The 23,869-nt window shown below is 33.3% G+C and overlaps 3 protein-coding genes across 6 annotated transcripts; 2 read left to right on the top strand and 1 right to left on the bottom strand.

The window, feature by feature from the left end:
• Positions 1-10,063: 10,063 nt before the first annotated feature.
• LOC120580194 (uncharacterized) lies at positions 10,064-14,069 on the bottom strand. Of its 4 annotated transcripts, XM_039833643.1 has the most exons (3): positions 13,914-14,069; positions 13,664-13,800; positions 10,064-10,472 (listed from the first exon to the last, which is right to left on the bottom strand). In XM_039833643.1, the coding sequence occupies exons 1-3, from the start codon at positions 13,949-13,951 to the stop codon at positions 10,237-10,239; spliced, it is 411 nt and encodes a 136-aa protein (XP_039689577.1). In that variant the 5' UTR covers positions 13,952-14,069; the 3' UTR covers positions 10,064-10,236. The 4 variants fall into 4 exon arrangements, 1 of the variants encoding a protein (XP_039689577.1); XR_005645882.1 differs by lacking the exons at positions 13,664-13,800; positions 13,914-14,069 and adding an exon at positions 12,797-13,656; XR_005645883.1 differs by lacking the exons at positions 13,664-13,800; positions 13,914-14,069 and adding an exon at positions 11,305-12,486.
• Positions 14,070-15,971: 1,902 nt separating this feature from the next.
• On the top strand, positions 15,972-19,429 carry LOC25493454 (uncharacterized). Its single transcript, XM_013601954.1, has 7 exons — positions 15,972-16,874; positions 17,162-17,340; positions 17,527-18,093; positions 18,306-18,759; positions 18,852-18,996; positions 19,125-19,212; positions 19,312-19,429. The coding sequence occupies exons 1-7, from the start codon at positions 15,972-15,974 to the stop codon at positions 19,427-19,429; spliced, it is 2,454 nt and encodes an 817-aa protein (XP_013457408.1).
• Positions 19,430-20,301: 872 nt separating this feature from the next.
• LOC25493453 (uncharacterized) lies at positions 20,302-23,862 on the top strand. The gene is made up of 3 exons (XM_013601953.3): positions 20,302-20,470; positions 20,564-20,701; positions 23,585-23,862. Exons 1-3 carry the CDS (start codon positions 20,380-20,382, stop codon positions 23,599-23,601), a joined length of 246 nt encoding a protein of 81 aa, XP_013457407.2. The 5' UTR covers positions 20,302-20,379; the 3' UTR covers positions 23,602-23,862.
• Positions 23,863-23,869: the final 7 nt, after the last annotated feature.

Below are 23,869 nucleotides of genomic sequence, written 5' to 3'. Positions count from 1 at the left end.
ACCCAAATGAAAAAATCAAGACCCATTTTTGTTTGTAGCTTTATCCAATTCAGCACAACAATATGCTATTGTTTTGATTAACATAATTTTTTGTTGAATTCATAGGAATTTTTGTGTTATTCTAGATTAAAAACTGAAAACCAAGACAAGAAGATGAATGAGCAGTGTAGTGGTGGTGGCCGGTGGGTGCATGAGTGAGGAATGGAGGAGAGAGAATGTTGATGGATGAATAGTGTGGGCAGACCATTATAAAATATGTGCTCCTCTTTGATCTAATGGTGAAAAAAAAAACTTTCCCATGGCGGGAAAGCTTTATACCTTCTCATGTGAAATGTCATCCAATATCATAAGTTAAGTTTTTGGTTTTAGCTTTCACCTACCAAAAAGATAGAAGCTTCAATTGTAAAGAACATTAACATTTTTTCGTTTCATTTTCGAAACTTCTAAATTGAATGAGATGATCATAAAGGTACAACACAGGTGTTGATTGAATATCTATCTATTGTCGCCTGAGATACCAAATGATACCTTAATAATCACATCACAAAAGTAAGTGATTGACAATTTCCTCCATCCCACTGTCACTCAAACACATATTAAAGTTAGACGGTAGAATTCCACGTTGAATTAAATTATCCTTCATTAGCATGCGATTGTGAAGCAACTATCAAACAAATAAAGAAACCTTTAAGGGAACATATTTATTCCAAACAATATTAGTGATGTCAAAACGATGAACCTACTCCACAACACATGGTATATGATAGAGGCCTCTTACTGTGTATTAGATGCCTGAATAAACTTGTCAAATAAGGGTTTCCGGAATCTACCAGAATTGAGAAAAGTTCTCGATAATTTTTTTTTGGTCTAGTAACCTAATGGCTGGAGCTCACACAATTAAATGTGGAGAAGTGGGGTGTCCGGGGTTCGAACCCCGGCCCCTGCATAAAGTATGTAATGTCCCTATCAACTGAGCTAAGCTTACCAATAATTTTATTCAATGAAAAACTACTCTTAAGCTACCAAAGTTATGTTTAAATACTAGGGAAATAACAAACCCTAATTCGCTGGAAAAAAAAATAAACTGAAATAAAACAGAAAAATAATAAACTTGCTTAAATATTAAAAATGCGGTTTTGGGCCATCAGATGACTTCGAAAAGGTATAATTCGAGTTAATCCAACACCGGATGTCAAATCTGCACTTTCCCTATTGAGCCTTTCTTGCGCGCCACTTGTAACACCCCGTTCCCAATAATCAATTAATTAATAATAAACGTGCATCAGAGTATTAACCCAACGGGCATGTCACACTACTAATTCAAAATTTCTTAAATAGAATATAAAACTATTTAATTAATCATCCTCCAAATCATCATAATTATGCAGCGGAAATATTTTCTTAACATTAATAAATCACCACCTCCAACATGTTAATTCTCCAATAAAAGTTTGGCATTAAAGCCTCAACGACATAATTCAACAATCAATAGGGCTACAACAGTATTATTCAAAATTTGATACATAGGAATGAAGAAACATTAAAAATCCCATCCCACGTATCAGAGCCCTAGACACTTTGAGCCACCACCTACTACTCAGGATCACCTGCAAGTTACCCATAGGAAGGGCAACGTTTTCAAGCAGAAGGGGTGAGATTCTCAGTCAATAAAAATAATATATAATAACATCAATTGAATCTAACACCCTACAATATCAATGATTATTCAATAGGCATAAGTATTTCATAATCAACAACAATCATCCAAATATAGCAATTCAATCTACAATAACAACTCATGTAATGACATGACACCCCTCTAAGACTCCTCAATAAATGCAACTATGCATGTGGTACCATAATCAGGGCCGTAACCCACACCGTTGTCGAATGGTTAAAGCATTCTCATCAGGACATAAGTCCTCACCGCTCAACACCGCTTTGAACAACCAGTGTTCCACCGCTTTGAACGACAAGGCGTTCCAGAGCCAAAGCTCTCCCACTTTTATGCTTAGACAACTACCCACTTGTGTATATCTACATACAACTCAACCAATGCATATATATGTATATGACTCACAACTCCTTGACTCACTCACAGGTATGACTAGTAAATGTAGCATACATCACAAATTAATCTACATCAGAAAATGTATAATTACTATCAATCATACTAATACATTAAGTTCATCCAACATAGTACATTCCCACTTGGTTTCAATATTCAAACTTGACCAACAATTCATTAAATTCAACCAAATCAATTATCATTGTGTTTTAGTAGGATTAAATACCTATACAAGGGTTATACAAGTTGAAAGAAACATTTTAGAATGCTCAAAAGGGTCCCCTAGTGCACGAAGCAAAATTCAGAAAGTGGCTGACTAAGGCTCACTTCGCTTAAGCGAAGGTTGGCTCGCTTAAGCGACCGGCTTACAGAAAGTTTAGGTTTCGCTCGCTCACGGTTCGCTTGAGTGAACACAACGTCGTAAGTAAAAGGTTCCTTCGCTTACGGTTCGCTTAAGCGAACCGGCCTCTAGAATGGGCAACCAACTTGAATTCTCGCTTAAGCGACCACTCATCTGGGCAGGGCAAAAACCTACGGGTCCAGACCTCTTCTCACTCCAAAAACCCAATTTTAATCCCCTGATCACCCAAAATGTTTCCCAACAGATGTTTACAGGTTCTATATGCAACTAGGCATCTAAAGGAAACACAAACAGGCATCAACAACAACAATTCAGATCATTCCACAACCATTACAAAACCCCACCAATTCATCCAACCAATTCTAATTACAATTTCAAATTGTGATCACATCAACATTATAGATTAGGAATTCATTCTGCACATCACTTTACAACATATTTAACATGATCGTTACACCATTCCCCTCAAAATCATCATCAAACCCTAATCCTCAATTTTACCTTCCAAAACTATGCAATTAGGTCAATTTTCAGAAATTATAGATTATGATTATTGAGAGATAGTCTCACCCTTACCTTAGTTTTGCAGAAGGATTACACAGCAAAATCGATTCCTAGGCTCTCCTCTCTTGTTCTTGCTCTTCTTCTCCCTTTTCTCCCAAAAGCTTAGTTTTCTTACGTAAAAACGTTCTGACTGTTTTTCTTTCTTTTTCTAACTCCCAAACTATAACTCCCCCTATTTCATTAAACTCCCTTAATTTTTATTAAATCCTAATTAACTCCCTAATTCCTAAAATAATATTAATTTCCACTTATTTTAGTTATTATTATAATAAACCATATAATAAAATGCACACACCACATAAATCACCAAAAGTCATATAAAATCACATATGAGGCTCCAAATAAATCAAAATAAAATAAAATAACAACTAGGGCGTTACACCACTTCATCTTCGATACGTGCAGTTAGTTTGCCTACATCACAATCCCAATGACAAATTAGAAAAAAGATAATTATTTCTCAACAACAAATGAAATGGATAGAAAAAAGATAATTATTTCTCAACAACAAATGAAATGGATTGGTCGGCATCGGCGAGTCAGAGCTGCAAGGTGGTGACACACAGGGGCGGTTTCATCGCCCGGCGACCCCAGACGGTCGCCCGGGCTCGATCGATAATTTTTGCACACTAGACCCAACCCAAAAGCCCATTAACACACTTACAAAAAGAAAAATTTGGACAATCTGAAAATTCTCACTCGCAAATAGGTCTAGTAATTTTATTTTGCACACTATTGACAGGTTCATCTCTCTTATTTTAACGGGTTAATTGTTCAAATTGACCTTGTAATATTGATTATGTCTGAAAAACGACACTGTAAAATACAAAACATATATTCTAACATTGTAACTTGAATTTCTTCTTATTTTTGACCACCTTATAATATACGGGTAGTCTAAAAATGTGACCTACAGGTTGAATTTTTTCACTAATTTTTTTCATACATGTTTAGCATGTTAAAATATAGCTTTATACATGTTATAAAATTTACATATCATTTTTATGTATTTTTATAAATGTCTTTGCAAATAATGAGCTCAAAATTCGATTTATAAGTTGAGATTTCTGTTGTTTTGTTTTTTGAGCTTTTGACACTTTAAAAATTCATAATTAATTTGTTGTTTTTGGAAAATTTATAATTTTTTGTGCAAAGCCATATTTTAACGTTCTTAACTTGCCTCTAAGAAAACATGAAAAAATTCAATCTCTCGGTTGCTTTTTTGGACTTCGCGTATATTACAAGGTTATAAATAATAAAAATCTCGAATTACATGGTCAGAATACATGTTATTTAATTATAGGGTAAATTTTCAGGCTTCACGTATATTACATGGTCAATTTCAATTAATAACCCTATTTTAAATTGTATTTTTGTTGACAAAATGATAAACCTTTTTTATTTCGATTTATGATTGTTTATATATTATGTCATAAGTGAATTTGCGATAAATTTTTACCCGGGCTCCATAAATTTCCTGGCTCCGCCACTGGTGACACATATCACTTCATCGTCATCCTCATTCAATGGTGGAGGGAAAGTGAGATCATTATCCAAAGGTTGAGGAAGCGAGAACAACAAAATCTTCTTCAACATCAACAACATATAAAGAATGATCACAATCTATGTTACATTTCACTACCAACAACAGAAGCCCTAGAAACATCGATTGACCCTAGGCCCATCAAATTATACAACGCACGTCCAGTTGATAGTCCAGCTTGTAGCTTCAAGAAATTCACGATAAAAATGTCTTGAGACGTGATATCTGGAGTAGAAGCGCATATTCAAATGAATGCTCAATCTATCTACTTTTTTTAATCCTAATGACTAAAAATTCTCATTAATAAGGTGAATAAATGATAAAGGAAAAAAACTTGACATATATGTGCTTATATCATGTTTGCTACATTTTTATTTTAATATTTGAATTTACTCTTATCTATTTATTATATGTGTTATTTGTATTGAAAGTTGATGGTAATTTTAGAAAGAGTAAAAATCAACCCAAAAGAGCCAAAAATATTTATTTTCTTTATATACTAATATAGATTACGGTTGGTTAGACTCTCTTGCACTCATCCATACCATATCGTATTTATCACATTTCATCATTTTACAAAGAAAAAAAGGATAAATGAAAAAGAATAGAATATGAGTTTATCCATTAGTTCCACATTAATCATTAATAAACTAAATTGTTTGATTAAGATGGTTAAAAAGTTCCGTCTAAGAACAAATTGTTTGGAAGAATTCACATTTAATTTCTATGTGAAACAATTTTTTGACGGACTTTACTTAAACTACATATTACTAGCACCTTTGGTAACCAAATAATTAAAAAAAAATTTTTTATTATTTTAAGTGTAAAGTGGGACAATTTCTTTTCTCCGTCTACTATGATATATCAAAACATTGGCTTTAATTCCACAGAAATTTTAATTAACCATACAATGCGTTGGCATTTCATGCTTTCTTTGACATTGTTATATCCCTCTTCATTTATTATTTTTTTCCTGTCAAAAAGGAACATTGTCATGCTTGGACAGCTTGGTTTACTTCATTGGCCAAATCAAGAATAATTTAACTGCACAAAATTAAAGGAATTCTATTAGTATTATAAATTAATGGTTCCTTGGAAATAGATTGGATTTGCGGCGCTAGCTAGTTGCATGAAACAGAGAGTATAGTCAAGTGGTCTCTGTTGATAAAAGTCATTGGATGGCAAGTTACAGTTATTCATTCATATGCCAAACTTGCTTGCAAACCAAGCACCACATAACATAACATGCTCAACCCACACTCCGGAATTTTTCTTATAATATTTGATAATGTAAACAAATATCCGTAAAAAGAGTACATAATCCAAGAACATTATACCAAGAGATCTTTTTCATATTAATAAGTGGATTTCAAAAATAAAAAAGAAGGAAAAAAAAGTGGATTTCGTTCGAATCCATTGAGATAATACATACAATGATGAACCGTCAATATTTTCCTAAGGATCAAAAGGACCTCCAAAAAGGCTTTTAGATCCTTCCAGAAGTCTTAGCGCCCTCCATAAGGGCCTTAAGGCTCAAAGGCGCGTATCCCCTAGGACACCGCCTCTATTCGCCTCTAGAAACCTCTTGAATGTGTCTAAATACCTAAAACATCCATGTTACTTGCTGCCTAAGTAACCACAAAACAGGCTTATAGAATGCTATAAATATCACCTTTGGGAGCCATCTTAAGGCATCCAATAATCAGTCTAAACCTTAAAATACGATACTGAACCCTAGTATCCTCTATTGTGCTTTTTGTAAGTACAAATAATGTTAAATGTATTGAGGATAAGTTTTGTCGTCTGTTGCAGTCATATCCAGCTCAAATGATCAATCTTTGCATTTGTGCAAGAGATAGAAGTTTTTTGATAAAAAAAAAATACATAATACAAATATATTTATAAATATCAACTACGTATTTTTTTAATAAGTTTTCTTATTTTTCTTATTTTGTTTTTTTGTTAGAATAATTAATTTTTGTTGGCACCGCAATCTCAACTTTCAACTTCACACAAGCTTGGAATTCCAACCTCCCCTATCCAAAACGTACATGCATTGTTGGTCGGTTGGATATGCCTTTTAATTTCTTTTGGGCATTTTTATGATTTAATTTCATGTATGTGGTTGACATATTATGACAATGGAAGAAAGTATAGTTCTATGTTGTAATAAGCAGATCCTGATACCATGTATCAAACCTCAATCATGTGCTATCAATCAACCCTATATTGGATTGGATTGTACGCATTTATGTTTCATCCAATTTCTGCAATCCCAATGCACATTTTATTCCACCCACCAAGTTGTGTGCATTATTTTATTCATTCTTTCATAAACAAGTTGTATACTCCACATAAAATAAGTTTGTAAGTTTTATGATTTTTTTTCCATAAGTAAAATTTACATTTTATTATTGAGTGTATAGTTTTTATGAACTAGTGATTTGTGCAGAGCTCAATTTCTTAAGCAAGATAAAATTGAAGGTGAGAGAAAACATAAGAAAGGGGGTTGAATTGTGTTTTCTTTTTCTTTTAAAGAAATCTTCTTCTGGTATTACTTCAGAAGCTAGTTGGGAGTGCTTTTGATGTAATGTTCAGAATCAGATATGCAGCGGAATAAAACAGAGCAGAGAAAAGAAAGAGAGACACAAGCAATTATCCTGGTTCCTTCCACAAACCAGAAGTAGTCCAGTCCCCCTTGCACTTCCAAGGAGATTTCTACTAAAAATAATCACACAGATTACAAATGTTCAATACTCTCTAGTATGAGACTTCTCAAATGCTCAAGCACGCAGGCGAGAGACTTCCAATGCTCAAGCACTAAAGCAAGAGTCTTCTAATGCTCAAGCACGCAGGCGAGAGACTTCTAATCAAACAGAATTACACAGAAAATTGTTTGACTTGAACACTTGATATACAATCAGTGGTGTTCACAATACAATGCAATAAAGACTCTAGACTTAAGAATTTCTAAGATATATCAAATCAGTGCAGAAATTCAAAGTGCTTTTTAGAATCAAATTTGGCAGAGTTTTAGCGCTTTTAACTTGTGTTGATGTCTCTACCAATCTTCAAGTCTTCACTCCTTTATATAGAGGTGACTAAAGAGACGTTGAGATTTTTAGCACGTCTAAAGAGTCGTTGAGTTCCTTTGATCATCCACCATTAATCTTTTGCCTGATTTGGGTGTAGTCCTGTGAAGGATTAACTTCAAATTCATTCCTATCTTGAAGGAACATTTCTGCAGGCAGAGCTGTTGTCTTGTCTTGTAGCGTAGACAAAAACAGAGTAGTGGAGGTAGTGGTTGTACACTTGTACTTTGTCAACTCTTCAAAGAAGGACAAGCACCCAGTGCTTTTCAAATGAACGTTGGTACCTCCCTTTTAATCCTTCGTTCTCTTAGACGAGGATATAATGAAAAACAGCTCCTTTGAAATTTCAGTTTGAATATACTGATCAACTGTAGCTTCTGGTGATGATATAGCTTCTGATGAAATCTTGCTTCTGATGGACTTCTGCTTCTGATGAACTTCTGCTTCTGATGACATCATCACTTCAGAGGCACTTGAAACTTCAGAAGCACTTCATAGCTTCAGACGCAGTTTTCTTCAGATGCTTTAGATTCCTTTGCTCTCTATTGTTCTTCCAAGACCTATTGAAATTGATTAACTTTGCCTATGGTCCTGTACACTTGAAAAAATATTAGCAATAACCAATTGACAATTTTTAATACCTTGTTATCATCAAAACTCATTAAGGTTTATTGTAAAATACATTTTGTTTCAACAAAAATTACACTGGACAATGAAATTTTCCATAATAGAATATATATATATATATATATATATATATATATATATATATATATATATATATATATATATATATATATACTGAAAAAGTTGCTCATGTTAAGCATTATTTTCATTCCAATAATGGTAAGAATTTAATGAAAAAAAGTTAATATTAAATATTTTGAGAAATAAATTAACACAATTTCCAATACATAATTTCTATTAGTGGAATTCTTAACATGTGCTTTAAGGGCACAAGTTAACATTTCCCTTTATTTATATATATCTTTTTGGATTTTTTTTTTTTTTAAAAAAAAAGGGTTTGAGTTACGTTAGTAATTTCCTTTACACCAAAAACAAATAGTAGTGCCCATTTATAATTTTTAAGCAAAACCTAATCGATGACCTAATTTTAATCTTGACTTATTTTGATAGGAAACTTTGAGAATGTGTACATAATAAATGAAAGGCACCAATTTATACAAGATTCCGATTTCCGAATTTTCTCTCTTCCTCCGCGGCTTCCACTCCCTTCCCCGTCGCCGGAAAACTTCGACTGATCTTGTTCCAATTCCGATTGATCTCGATTCATCTACATTTATTCCAATTTTGTTGCCGAATTCATCACCGTCATTGATTCGTAAGCGTTGCAGAGAGTAATCGATTTTAAGAAATGGTTGGTGGTGCTGTAGGAGGTTTTGTTACTCGAGCATTCGATTCTATGCTCAAGGAATGTTCCGGCAAGAAGAATTCGAAATTTGTAGTGCGTTGTGATTATGATGATTGTTTGCCGGAAAAGTGTTTGATGGATTTGTAGTGAAAGCTCAAAAAATGAATTGCTGAAAAATATTGTTCATGTTGTTCTTGCTGGAAACCATTCTCACAGCAAAATGATTTTGGAGTACAACTCACAGAAACCATTTATTTCCTCCTCATCCAATTGTGTCGGTCCAAAACTGAATGATGGCAATGACTCTCGATCCTTAGTGTTTTCACCTGCTGAAAACCATTAAGTAAATCTAATGGTTTTGGAGTACAACTGACAAAAACTATTTCCACAACAATATGATTCTTCCTCAGCGACGGTGGTTTTGAACTGACGTGAGCAACTGACGGTGGTTGTGTGATGCACACAATGATGATGATGAACACATCATTTGGTTTCGTTTGGTTTTGGACAAAAATGAAAATAGAGATGCGTTTGGGGGGTGTATGACAAAATGGGTTGAGTTGTATGAAGCAATTATGCACGGTGCATAAGGAAATCCTTATGCACCATAACCAATCCCGTTCTCGTGAGCTTAGCTAAGTTGGTATGAACAATGCATAAAATATGCAAGGTCCGGGGTTCGAATCCCGGCCACCATCAAAAAAGAAAAGCATCGCATTCCTTAAACTACCATTTAATTTTATTTAATTTTGTATAAAAACTTGTTTTGTTGAAGGACATTTTAATGATGATGACGACGACAATAGAGTGATGTCAGTGAGATTTTGTTAATGTAGTTTCCTCTGAGTTTTTCAGAATGATACTACCTCTAACATTAACTAGTTGACTCGACGAGTTTGCAAATCTTATCCAACACAAGTGTTAACTCTCCTAATATGACACATTAAGAAATTAGGATTTTGTTAGGAACAAGTATAACTCATCCCTAACCGGCCTTATTTCTCTAGCCTGTTGGCAACTTCAAAATACCAGATGATCCTACAGGTCTGCACAAAATACCAGATGAACAAAACGTACCATGTGAATATTTCTCTTCCCCTAACCAATGATTGGTTATTACTTACTAGAATTAAGCATTCATAACAGCTTTAATAGTAAAACTTCCATACAGAATATCATTTTTTTTGGTTACAAAGCTAACAAACAAACAAGACAGAAAAGATAAAAAACAGAAACTCAAGCCCTTTGGAAGAAAGTCCCTATTGCATCATTCCTAAGCAAGCCGAGGAGGTCATGAGGAGGTGTCAAATGGACAGAGAAATCAGAATTAGATGAGGCTCCTAGCTTAGCCATGTAATCGGCACAATGATTACCTTCTCTGAGAGTGTGCTGGATAGTGAAGCTGCGAGAAGCTATTGTATCCTTGATATCCTGGACAGTTACCGCATAGGCATGGAACTTGGAGACAGCACCTGTGATGAGATTAACGGACAGCTGTGAGTCCAAGTAACACAGAATATTATTAATAATGAGATACTAAGTAGGATCTTAAACCACAAAATAATTAAGTATGAACAACTTGTGCATTTTACAGAAAAACAATGACCAAATGATCCCACAGCCAAAACTTAGCAACCAAATCTCTGACCGACTCACATCCAAAAAATGATGACAAAGGCAGATCAACAAAACTATCAACTGTGACAACAATATATGGCTCTTAAGAGGCACGGATACATGTTTATGCAACTGAGCCTCAATGGCTGACTTTGCATAATTATTACAGAAGCTGCCTTCATGTCTGTTAATGCGATTATATTCTTTGTACAAAATGCATACTAATTAAGATAAGTCTCACAGAAATTCTAGTCCGCTGTAGAATATATCATTAAAAAATTGAGGTAAAAGACAATCGCATGTAACAAGAAGAAAATAGGAAAACACAATTAATTGATCATGAAGAAGAATGTCAATAATCAAAATTTATTGAGTTTCACCAAGGCTTGGAGAAAGATAGATAGTTGGTCAATGTGGAGTGGAAAAATATTTTGTCTAAATTGTCTTGCATTTATACATATATGCTAATGTCTCGTTTCTATATGAAGAATGATCACAACAGTAAGGTACCAGATAACATCTAGGGACTTCAGGCACCATGTAAGAACCATGTGTTAGAGCTTCCACTAAAAGAGAGTTGTCCTAGAATGACAACTTGAATAGGGATTCTAGAAAGCTGGCATGTACTAGATTCTCCAAACAAACACAATAGTGTCTCTCGTAGGGTATATCCAAATTAAAACTCACAATGTTGCAGACCTAATCCATAAACAGCAATCCAGCCTTTTTTCCCTTGGTAGCTGAAAGCAATTTCAAAGGACTTCAGTAGTAGTCAGGCTTGACTGCGTGAATTCCATTCTGTATGCAATGATCTGAATGCATTGTTTACAAGTTGAAAGCTTCGAACTATGACTTGAAACTATGAATGATCGACGGAACACTGAGAAGGAATAAATGCTACTAACTAATATTGGTGACATGATTCCACAGCGGTGTAAAGGTGGAAGGATTCCTGTTAGATTACACGTCGGTATATAATTAAAAAATGAATAGATTTAGGCATCATTACATTGCAAACTAAGTTCTACTGTAGTTGATAGCAGATGAACTGCTAATACAAAACCTATTCATAACATTTAAAAGATTACTACCAATAAAGAGTTAACTACCAATTGAAAACCCAAGTGTTATGCCTCATAGAAGGATGATGGAGACCATTTTAATATTTCCAATCCTAGAAACAAGTTTTGAAGAAATAATCAAAACAAAAAACCTTACTTTCTTTTAATTATTATAATAAGAAGGGTTGCAATGACAGAAATACAGTCAGAAATATAGCCAACACCGATTTTAAGATTCACTGGCAAGATGAACCATCTAGTATCAAACCTTTTAAGATTCACGTGATTGTTCCAATCTTGCCAAGGAAAGACTAAGAACGAAAGGAACAAGTAGATGGACTTGACAATAAACTCAACTACAAAAGAATTACTTATTTCTGTCTAGTACTTAATGTACATTTTAACTCCACCATCCCCCTTAGTTCCAAAGGCATGTTTCCATCCAGAATCCTATTTGTTCATTAAGAGCACTAATCAAAGCATTTTGCACTCTACAATTTCAAGTGCAAACTCGAACCTTTATAGTCTATATATCAGGTATAGTATTCAGACACACCATATTAAATGGATTTTTAGAGCTAATAGCAACAAAATCAATAGCTACTCTTTTCTTTTTAGCAATAGTTGGAATCCCAGGATAATCAATCTCAAGATCATCTCCCAAACAACATTTGTCTTACACTTATTTTTTCATGATACAACACAAGTCAAGGACAGTAACCTGAGAATTTTAACACAAGAATATTGAAAATGAAAAAAAATCACTGTCATCTGGCAAATATACCAGCTACAATTAAAGGAGTACAAGGCAGATACCTATGTCAAAACACATCAAATTGTGTGAATATAATTCGTAGATCAAACTTGACCCGCGATGCGAAAAAATGTCTTCAACGAAGATATCAAAGGGAAAATTTTGCTTTAGCTCTATTAAACCATAGTTGATTTTGTTATTCTTGTTGGACATGTGATTCACAAACTCAAAGGTTATATAACTTGATTACCCCTCATTGTTAGATTCATTCATTGTAAGATTTGCTTTAACGTCAAGACCATTAAAAGAATTATACTGGAAATGCAATAGTAATAGGAGAAACGAACAGAAGGCAAGAAGTTACCAAATTACTCCACCTCTTCTTCTTCAACGACAATTGTTGATAGAAGATTATCGTCAACGCTCAAATTGGATGCATTCTTCAAGACATGCAATAATCTGATGAAGTTGATATAATGGCCATGTCTCTCACAACGTGTTAATTAGCACTTGGCTAAGAGCTAGAATTTGTTCCTCGGCATGAATTTAACCCTAGAAACTGGACATTTCAAAAATCACATGCCAAATGTAGAATAACAGACTTTTGTTGTTTCATTGTATTGTTTGGATGAGCTTGGTTGGCTTTGAAGGTTCTTTCCCCTCGCTTTATAGTTGGGGTTGTACATTCATGGTTTGCACAATTGACATCAATCATTTTTACGTAACAAATCGTAGAGTCCTTATCATCCATTGAAATTTCCTTACAAGATAACTCTAGATCAAATTGCAACAATTTTAGTTTGGTTACTATGCGGACTTCAAAAATTAGATACAATTATAATGATTACACAAAGCATTATAGAATAGGTGAAATTTTAATATTGGAGAAAATGTGAAATCCAATGTGAATATGGAAAATTTCACAATGTAACAATTAAGAGACATTTTCTAAACATTAATTAAAGAATGCAAGTAAAAGATGTATAAGAAATTTCATGATTTTTGTATAATCATTACCATGTGATGCAGTTTTATTTTAGTGTTACCGTGTAAGTAAATTTCAATAGAGGATAAGAACTCCGTAGGCTATCTCGTAAAAACACATCATGCAAGTCGATGCACTACGGGGGGGGGGGGGGGGGGGGGGCAAGAACATTCAAAGCCAACCAAACTTATACAAGCAAAAACATTGAAACAAAAAAACTTTTTGTTATGCTTTTGTTTTGCATACTTTTCATTGAAATGTCAACTTCTAGGGTTAAATCCATGTCGAAGAAAATACTATTCATGATTAATAACCTCAGAGAATTAATCAACAATGCTCCTTCAAGAGTTATTACTTTCTTTTGGCAGATGCTCCTCTCCAAGCTTCACATTAACAAAAGCAAGGTGATCAAGGGAGAAAAAATACGATAAGAAAAAAAAAAAACCGAAAATATCAATATATGAACTCAATAACGAATAGGTTTTCAACAACTCACCTTAACAAATGAAAGAGTGTTAGATTTTTGGTTGCCATAGCTATCTATTTGTATTAGGGTTTCTTCCATAGTTAAGGCGGTGCGACTGCTTTTCGCTTCGGGTTTACGCAACCGGACCGGTGTTCAGGCCCACTAAAATTACACAAGCCGCTTTTTATGCAGTTCCTATCAATAGCCCCTAATATTCTACCCACATCCCCCCCTTTTCCCACCATAACTAAAATTTCCACCCCAAAAAAGTATAAAGTTAACACTAAACTATAGCGGTTTGATTTAAGTAAAATAAAATACTGGTCACATGATTTAACAAATCATATGAACGACTTTTATATATTTTTTTAGAATTTACAGGGGTATAAATAAAATTATTTCAAGGATAAAAATCAAAATCAATCGTATTTGTATGGATCATAATCATATTTTAGGCAAAATTAATTTTTTTTAAAAAATTATTAATTTCTTTATAATTTGTTAAAAATGTGTAAAAAAATCATTCCAAAATATATGTTGATGTAACAACAGTATGTTAATATTTAAGTTCCCTAAAAAAAAAAATATTATTTAAGTATACTTCATCCGTTACTAATTATAAGAAAATTTGACTTTTTATGTTCATTCAATTAATAATGTCACATACATCATTAATGAAATGAATATAAAAAGTTAAATTTGCTTATAATTTTCAACAGAGGGATTAAGTAATAATTTTTTTTTTAAGGAAAGTATAAGTAATAACTAAAATTTCTTCTAGGGTGATTTTTTAAGAACAAAAATTACAATTTTTTATTTAGACAATAAACACAACTTAAAATTTTGTAGGATGAAAAATATATTTAACCCTAAAAAATATTAATACATGTTATTGGAAAAAATTAAATATTAATGTATGTATTTTTAAAATACGATATACATATCTTTCATTTACAACTATAGTATAATATTCCTAAAAAATTACACACAGAAAAAAAAATTAAAAAGTGAATTTGGTTATTTCCAAAAAAAAAGTGAATTTTGTTTACTCTTTTTACACTGTTAATACATGCAAATTAAACTCTACTACAAAAATAAATTCTAGCCTTAACATCTATTCTTAGTTTATTTCTTTGGCTAAAACAATATAATTTTTCCTCCAAATTTGACCATTCACATTATTTTGCAATTCCAATATCCTACAATTTTTTAGTGCATAAATGAGATAAATTTTCTATCATAGTTAATTTTTATCGCTAAATAAATAAATCTTATTATAAAAATGAACACGGGATATGGTGAAATTTATCGATCTAATAATGAAAAATACATGGTGCACAATTATTTTAATTGTGCATTGAAAATGTTTCAATTTCAAACAAAGAGAAATGTTAGCAACACTCTCTTTTGAACACTCTCTCTAGCACTTACTCTTTTATTAGGTAAAATCAATGTAGATACTACACTTTGGAAATGGAACCCACGTAAAATGGTGGGACATACATTGATTTCATCCAATAAAATAGTAAGTGTTATAGAGAGTGTTTAAAAGAGAATGTTGCTAGCATTTCTCTTCAACCAAAATATATAAAGATCAAATGACGATGCATAACATAAAGCACTCATTCTTTCAAAAAAATAAAAATAACATAAAGCACTCTTCCTTATTCTTTCTCTCTCTTAAGAGCTCTAACTTTAGGCAATGAAAACAAGAATTATGACTTAATTAGATTATGTTAACAATTAATTAGCCTTAAAGAACTCCTTTGTTTGTCTGTAATATAACTAACCACTCATTCTATGCCACCTTTTGCTCTTCTGTTTTCATTGCGTTTTTTTCTGAGTCATTCTTTGTGGTCTACAAACTTTTGAGAACAAAACAAGTTTAACCTCTAGGGAAAGAAATTTCAACGTCGTTGGAATTTTTATTCTAGCCACCTTTTATTTTGAAATGGGTTATTACTCTTCCTTTTTTGTATCCATTTCTTTGTTCATAAAAATCATATAATCATCATCATAGCCATTAATACTTGGTTTTGAGTATTATATGTATATGGAATAATAAAGAATCTAAAGATAAAAATTGAAATGGCATCATCACAGGTTGAAATAGCTTCCTTTGATTCAACACCAACATGGGTTTCAAGTGTTGCTAAAAAAAACAAACCTGGAAGCCTAAATTTCAACAAAAAATTTCCTAATGTATTTGGAGACAAAAATGATTCTTCTTTGTCTGCATTGGTGAGTCCAAGGCACTCAAAGATCATTGATCGATGGGCCGCAAGACAAGCTCAAGAAGTGGCAAAAAATCTTGAAAAAAATAATGAGAATGTTGTTGTTAAGAGGTTTGATAATTTTCCTTCAAGGTCATCAAGTTTCAATTCTAGGAGAGGTTCTGTTTCACCTCCTCGTTCTGACGGATCATCTGAAAGCGAAAAAACATTCAACATTGGTGCTTCTTCTCTTGTTCAAATGTGGGAAAAAAGGCTTAACAACCAATCCAATTGCACAAAACAAAATGCACCATCATATGTAAGAACTAATTCTGATGCAAGTAGCAATGAGATTAATGCTAGTTCTGTGGAAGAACCAGAAAAAGGTGAATCCTCTGATGAAGCATATTCATATGGAGAATATGATAAACCAAGACTAAGTATTGATGAAACTTGTTCACCAAAAGTGCATTATAATTTAGATGCTTTTAAAAGCGAGAAAATCAAGGTTGCTGATATTATAAAGAAACTTTCTGTTACAAATGATGAGAATGATCATGAACAAAGTAATAGTGCGACGGGTTCTCCATGTATTTCCACACCAAAACAATTAGCAGAACATAGAGGTTTTGGTCAGGTCACAAGCCACCCACGTATTAGAGGGCGCCAAGCATTTAATGATTTGATTATGCAGTTTGAGTGTGATCGACATGGCGAGCTCAACAATCTTGCAGAGCGAGGCGCGGTTTCTAAGTTCACACAAAGAGGTCGCATTCAGGTAAATTTTGCTTATCGCTTTCCATCAAAATTTGTTATGTGGCCATGTGAATTAATATGACAGAGTTGCTAGTAACATGTTCTCTAACGCATTCTTCCCAACACACATTATTCTATTAGTTGAAATTCAAATGAATCGTGTGGGCGTCACATAAATTTAGTGGGGCTCGTATGAATTTTGACCAATAAAATAGTCTGTTAAGAAGGGTGTGTTGCTAGCATGGTTGTAGAGTGTGTTTATACTTTTGCATTGCGATTTATTTTCTTTGAATTAAATTGTGTATGTAGTCATTGCTTCGACTTCGATTATTACAACGTGGAGTAGCAGCTTTTGATCCATCCAGCTTGAAATTAACAACACTGGAAGGGAACAAAAAACAATCAACAACACCCGAAGGGAACAAAAAACAATCAACAACACCGGAGGGGAACAAAAAACAACAAGGATCAGTAATTATGCAACTAAGGTGTGATAATTTCTCATAGAAAAACACTAGCATCTTGTTGTTTTTGTACAAACTTGAATGTAATGATGCAATAATATTTCGACGAGCTTAACAAAAAGAAAAAGCATTGCTAGATTCATAACTTAACACTTGCCACTTGTGTTTGAACTTTGAAATGTTTGACATAATTTTTTTAATTGAATGCAGGGAAAGATTTAACACAAAAGATGAACAGAAAACTTCATCCCTAATAGAAGTGTCCGAGCCGAGAAGTATAGACAGGGAGACCATAAACAATACCGCACAATTGAATAAATTTCACACTACTAATCAACTTAACAAAGAAATTGTTTGCAGCAAGATAGTCACTAACATCCACACTAAGAAAAATAAACTGAATGTAGTTTCTCAAACTAGGGCAGATATCAAAGAAGAAGCCCGTATAATTTATGGTTTTGACCCTCAAAATCACGGTCCAAAAGAAATTCCTGTGGAATTATCATCCAAGGTTGACTCAAACGCAAATGATATAACTGATAAAGTCGAGGCAAGAGACCAACAATTATATGATACTATTGAAACCAATTATTACAATGAAATGTTAGAAGAGAAAGAGTGCAGTGACTATAATTATGATGAAATTAGCGCAAGTTATGACTGGGCGAGTCCTATTTCCCGGCCTAGAAGCTACTGGGAAGAGCTCAGACAAGAATGGTATAAGGAAATGCTTGACTTTGCTTCTGACAACGATGAGAGACGTAAACTCCTTGAAAGGTATTTATATGATGTTTAAATATATTTCACATTTTCCTTGTATACTCTAACAATTGTTTAGTCCAAGACAACTCAATTGTATAAATAGTAAATCAAGAATTGAATAAGAGACATTATGACATTGGTGCATAGTGAATTGAGCATAATGCAATGAAGTTTTGTTTGCAATTTCACTGAATTAATTGTGAGCATAAACTAAACTATGTTTGCAGAAAAACAGTTTCAACTGTCCTTTCTAGTGACTTTCGAGAAAAGATGGATAAATTGATGGAGTCTCATGTGGGAACACAAACACACTTGGTCAATAATCAATGCGACGAGGAAGATGAAGAAGGAAATACAAAACAATTGATGGCATTTTATCACGATCGCCTTCGTGACACAAGGGAAAAAGAGACGAGGAGTAATGAGGAAGAAATGGATGAAGAGAAGGTAGAGGAGCATGAACATGAAAGCATCAGTAGTGGCTCAGATCATGAACTTGGTGATTGTCAATCCTCATCATCAGCAGACACACCATCCTCAGCAACATGGAGTTATAGAGACACTGATATTGGAGATGATTCTGATAGAGTTGCATTTGTATCCTCACCATTGCCTTCTCAATCTCAATCTTGCTATGAAGATAGTAGAGAAAACTCTCCATCCGCAAATCAACGTTCAATTGTGAGTTTCATTATACTCTTACACCTAGATTTAACTATGTACATGTTTATATCTCTCTATATAGAATGACACTATACTTCAATGGCTTATAGGAAATGGAAATTATATACGGTTTGCGAGGGCAAATGGAACAACTTTTTCAAGAGATTTCTGAGCTAAGGAAAACAATAAAAAACTGTGCAGACACACAAATGCAGATGCAATTACAACAATCCCAAAACCAAGAGGTTCACAAATGTATGTGATTATTTCTGCTTAACAGTAGTGTTTGGTGTATCCGATAAATTTCGTCTCGCTTTTTTCCTTTGCTCTTTTCAACAAAAACATTATGCACCTCTCATTTTGTATATGAAACATGATTGCAGTTAAAGACAAGAAATCCAGTAACAAGACATCAAAGAAAGGCATGTGCTGCATTTGCAATGAAAATAAAGTAAACTCAGTTTTATACAGGTACTTAATTTTATTTTATTTTTCTACTAATAATTTTGTTCAATATATTTATTTCATGTAAGCACAACAGTACTCATAATGTCTCTACATTTTTTACAGATGTGGGCACATGTGTGCATGTCTCAACTGTGCCAATGAGTTGCAATGGAAAAGTGGAAAATGTCCAATATGCCAAGTTGCAATAATAGATGTTGTCAAAGTACATACCAACATATAATCTTTGCATGATGAACAAAGACTAGCTATAGAGGATTAAATACCTATTTGTTTATGTGGTGGATTGGACGTGGCCGCAGGCTTAGTGAGAAGTTCTAATGTTTAGCTTTAGCAAATCACGGTCAAATGTGTTTTGGGACGCGAGAATAACAATTTCACCACAGATCCAAACAGACCATAAGTCCTCAAACTCATTAAATTGAAAAGAAGGCGATTTACCACTTTCTATTGAACATTTAAAACTATAGTTTGTGAGAGTATGTTAATTTCTTGTTCTACCATATCTCCTACTCATCAGTATTTTTTTTTAGTTTCAAACATCTTTTGTATTCCCTAACCAATACTCGTTTAGGCTCTTAACGGATTTGGAGAAAGTTGTGTTGTGTGGAATATTACTAGAATTGTAAAATTGTGACTCCTCCTATAACATGTAATCATATGTAAATAATTCAACAAAAAAAAAATGTAACATATGTAATTGGTGTTGTTTTTCTTAAGGAGAAATATATGAGAATTTTGTCCACTTGTTTTTATTCATTTTCATAATTAGACTGTATATCCTAATTATATGATATGGAATAAGAGCAAATGATGTCCCCAAATTCTAACTCAGTTGAAAAATGTTATAACCATACAACATGGCAATTAAGGTATAAAATTAGATCGTTTCCTACGCCACTTCAAATAAGATTATTGTAAATGTTATTTTTACACAAATTTGATTTTAAAATAAGTAAATAAAAAATATTTGATATAATTACATTTTTTTGTCCTTCTATTTTATCAAACTCACAAAAATAGTCCTCCTATTTTAAAATCAAATTTTTTGGTAATCTATTTTAACGCTACCCTGATTTATTTATTATTATAGAAAAAATAGTTTTTGTTGAGAGATTGAGAACAACAAAGTTTAGAACAGTGTAAGTCTGAGAAAGAGAGAGAGGAAGAAAAATGGTGCTAAGCGCGACGGCGATCGGAGCCTTATTAGGTTTGGGGACTCAGATGTACTCCAACGCACTCCGGAAACTCCCCTACATGCGCCGTAATTCATCATCATCTTCTCTTCATTTCTCGTTAATTTCGTTTTCAATTTCTCTTTCATTTCTTTGATTGTTACGAATTACGATTGTGTTAGATCCGTGGGAGCATGTGTTGGGAATGGGATTGGGCGTTGTGGCCGTCAATCAGCTTCTTAAATGGGAGGCTCAAGTTGAACAAGATCTTGATAAGATGCTTGAGAAAGCTAAGGCCGCTAATGAAAGACGTTACATTGGTTCGTTTCGCTTTTTGTTCTCCTTTTAGATTCTTAATTTGTTCAATTGTTATGTTATTTGATGTTAAAGTTTTGATTTTGAGTAATTTCGGTGTAATTAGGATGAGGGGTTAGGATGATTTGTTCTGAGGAAACTGGAATTGGGTTTGGTTGATTGTGCATTAGGGCCTGTTTGGATAAACGACTTATTTGTAGCTTATGGCATGATAAGCGTTTATGTATAAGCTTGCATAAGCTGTATTGGAGAACTTATGAAAATAAGTTGAATTTTTTTTATGAAACCTGTCATAAGCTGTTTTCATATGTTCTCCCAAACTGTCTCACGATACTTATGCCCGAAGATAAGCTCAAATAAGTCAATCCACACTTATTTCAGAAGATAAGCTTATGGAAGAGAATCTATTTGTGGAATCAAGCGATTGTGTTGCTATCTGGCATTAGAAATTTAGAAGGTGTTGAAAGAAGATGAAAAAATGAATTGAGTAGGTTTAATAATTAGAATATTAGAACGTTATGCAAACCCAAGTAGCGTATTGACTATGTATATTTTATACTCTTCATGTACCCAATACTTAGGAGGGGTAGTGTACTAAGCATTAGTGCCACATATTGAAGAGAATTGTGTATCTGTTAACTTGCTATGCAGAAGCAGAAGAGTATGGTGTTTTAAGTTAGTGTTGTGGGTAACGTGGTAATGAAGATTTTGTTTGTTTCTGATGGATTATCGATTAAAACTCAGCACTTTAGTGAAGCTAGTGCACTATACACTTTTGAGCTTGAGTTAGATACTAGGCAAAATTGCATTTGCGGTCCTTTAAATTATTTGTCTGTATCTAATGATTTCTTTAAGTCCCGTTACTAGGAGTTACCATTTTTCAGAATTCCCGTTAAGAAAACACGCACGTGGCCGTTATGGGTCTAATGTGGATTAAACGACTCTGGCGTGGCCTGATAATATGCTTATGTGATCAAAGAGTAGACACTATTTTATTTATTTGTTTTAATTAAACTACAAAAAATTCGTCTTTATTCTTTTGCTATAAACCCTAATTTTTTCCCACTTCCATTCATGAACCAAAATTATTTTCTCCAGCCAAAACAAAACAGGCTTCTTATTAACCAATTTTTCCTTTTTACTACCAAGATAAGAAAGACTATTAGAAGAATTGGGTCAAAAATGCAACATTGTACCCCGATTTTCATATTGAGAAATGATATTTGTACAACCATTTTGTGACAACTTTTTGACAGCTTTCTCTCTCATACTCAAATGATGTTCTTATCATCTCTCTTCCTTTTTCTGTCTCCATTGTTTTTGGCCAATAAGAAGGAGAAAAACAAGGTTGTCACCAAAGTTTTCATTAAATAGATGATATCATTGCTCTTTCATATTTGTGGCATCGTTGGAACTATTCCTCCATTTTGCCTTCCTTAGTTTAGTTTGTTCCCAAAACCTAGATCTTGTTTGTTTTAATTATTGTTTTAGTTTAGTTTTCTGTTGGATGGTTTTGTTTATCTGCATCATAATAGGTTTTTGATTGGAGTTTTTGCTTAGTCTTGAATTTGCTGAGAAACATCAGCTTTCATGGTAGATGTTTTTTTTTTTGGATTTGTTAGAAGTAGTCACATCCTTGGTGTAATTAGTCACCTGTTAAATACGCCCTTTGTAACTAGTTGCTAACGGAACTGGTCATTGGAGTTGGCAATTACTCCTCCGATTCAAAATGAGCGTTGTTTAAGGTTTTTACACACAAATTAAGAAATTTTGTTTTTTGTTTCATTTTAATTCACCAAAAAAAAAAACACACACAAATTAAGAAATGTAATAATGATGTCAAAGGACATCACAATTTTACTAAACTAACCTTATCTATTTTTGGTGGAAAGCTTTGGAAGTAGTGTATGCTCAATTAATTAAAGGGTACAATTGGAGATAAAATAATAATTCTACATTGAAAAGTGCAAGTGACATTCATTTTGAAACTTTTTTTTTGGCTAAAACGACAATCATTTTGAATCGGAGGGAGTACATTAATTTTTGTTTATTGTAAATGTAAATAGTACATTATAAATACAGTGCGTAGTCTTTAGAACACACATAAATCCACGATTTATTCAGTTTTTCGGTGTGAGTGATGGTTAATCATAAATGTTGTGTTGTGAGTGGAAGATGAAGAGGAGTGTTAATGGAGAAGGGTTGAATATCATTTTTGAGTTTTCTGATTGCTTAATGAAATTTTTTGTTACTATACTGAGGATGATAAACATCAACAGCCATGTAGGTTTTTAGTTTTAATGGAAACTCAAAGGAAGGTCAAAGGTGCAAACATTTTAAAACTTAGAAGGACCTATGTGGGACAAAGAAACTTATTGGACCTATCTGGTACAATCAAACATCTTAAAGGGATACGGATACAATTTTGCCCAGATACTGTGATTTTGATTTTAATGCATTGACATGACTTTGGATTTGTTGTAATTCACGGGGAAACTTAGGTGATTAGTTCCACTTATTAATGTGATTTATCTGAAGCTCATAGAACTGACTACTGTAACATGAAATTCTATTACCTTCATTCGTTCTTAATGTGTTATTGAATCTATTTTTAGTTGTAATAATTAATAATGTCTTTGGTGGTCATATTGTCTTATTTGTTAATAATTCTCTTCTAGCTTTCCAAGTCAATTTTTTTCCCGTCATTTTTGTATTTTATAGTAATTTCTGAAGCATGTTCACTGTCAGCATGCTATGCTATGTGTCTTTGCACGAAATATTTTTGGATTTTCAGCTGCTCCTGTAGCTGAATGCTTTGGATGTCGTGTTTTTTGGATTATTAATTTATTTTCATCACCGTGCTTATTTATTATATTGTTTTATTGCAGATGGAGATGACGATTAGTGCATGTCTTCAAGGATTGCATTGCAGCAGTTGGTGAAAATAATAACGTAATGCGTTGTACGTGTTACCTTTGTTTTATGGTTTCTTGTTGTTATGTTTGTAAAGCTGTTGTGCTTTATCCTGCTAATCAAGCTATTTTATCAACAAGCTTCAGCAAGAGTGTAACTGTTAGATGTTGTTATGAACTTACGGCTTCATTAAAATTATGAATGAATCTGATAAATTCTTTGGTTTATAATCACGATAATTGTGACATCAATACCTCTGT

The sequence above is a fragment of the Medicago truncatula genome, chromosome 4, assembly GCF_003473485.1.
Source record: "Medicago truncatula cultivar Jemalong A17 chromosome 4, MtrunA17r5.0-ANR, whole genome shotgun sequence".
Taxonomy (NCBI): domain Eukaryota; kingdom Viridiplantae; phylum Streptophyta; class Magnoliopsida; order Fabales; family Fabaceae; genus Medicago; species Medicago truncatula.
This window is presented reverse-complemented; position numbering and strand designations above follow the sequence as displayed.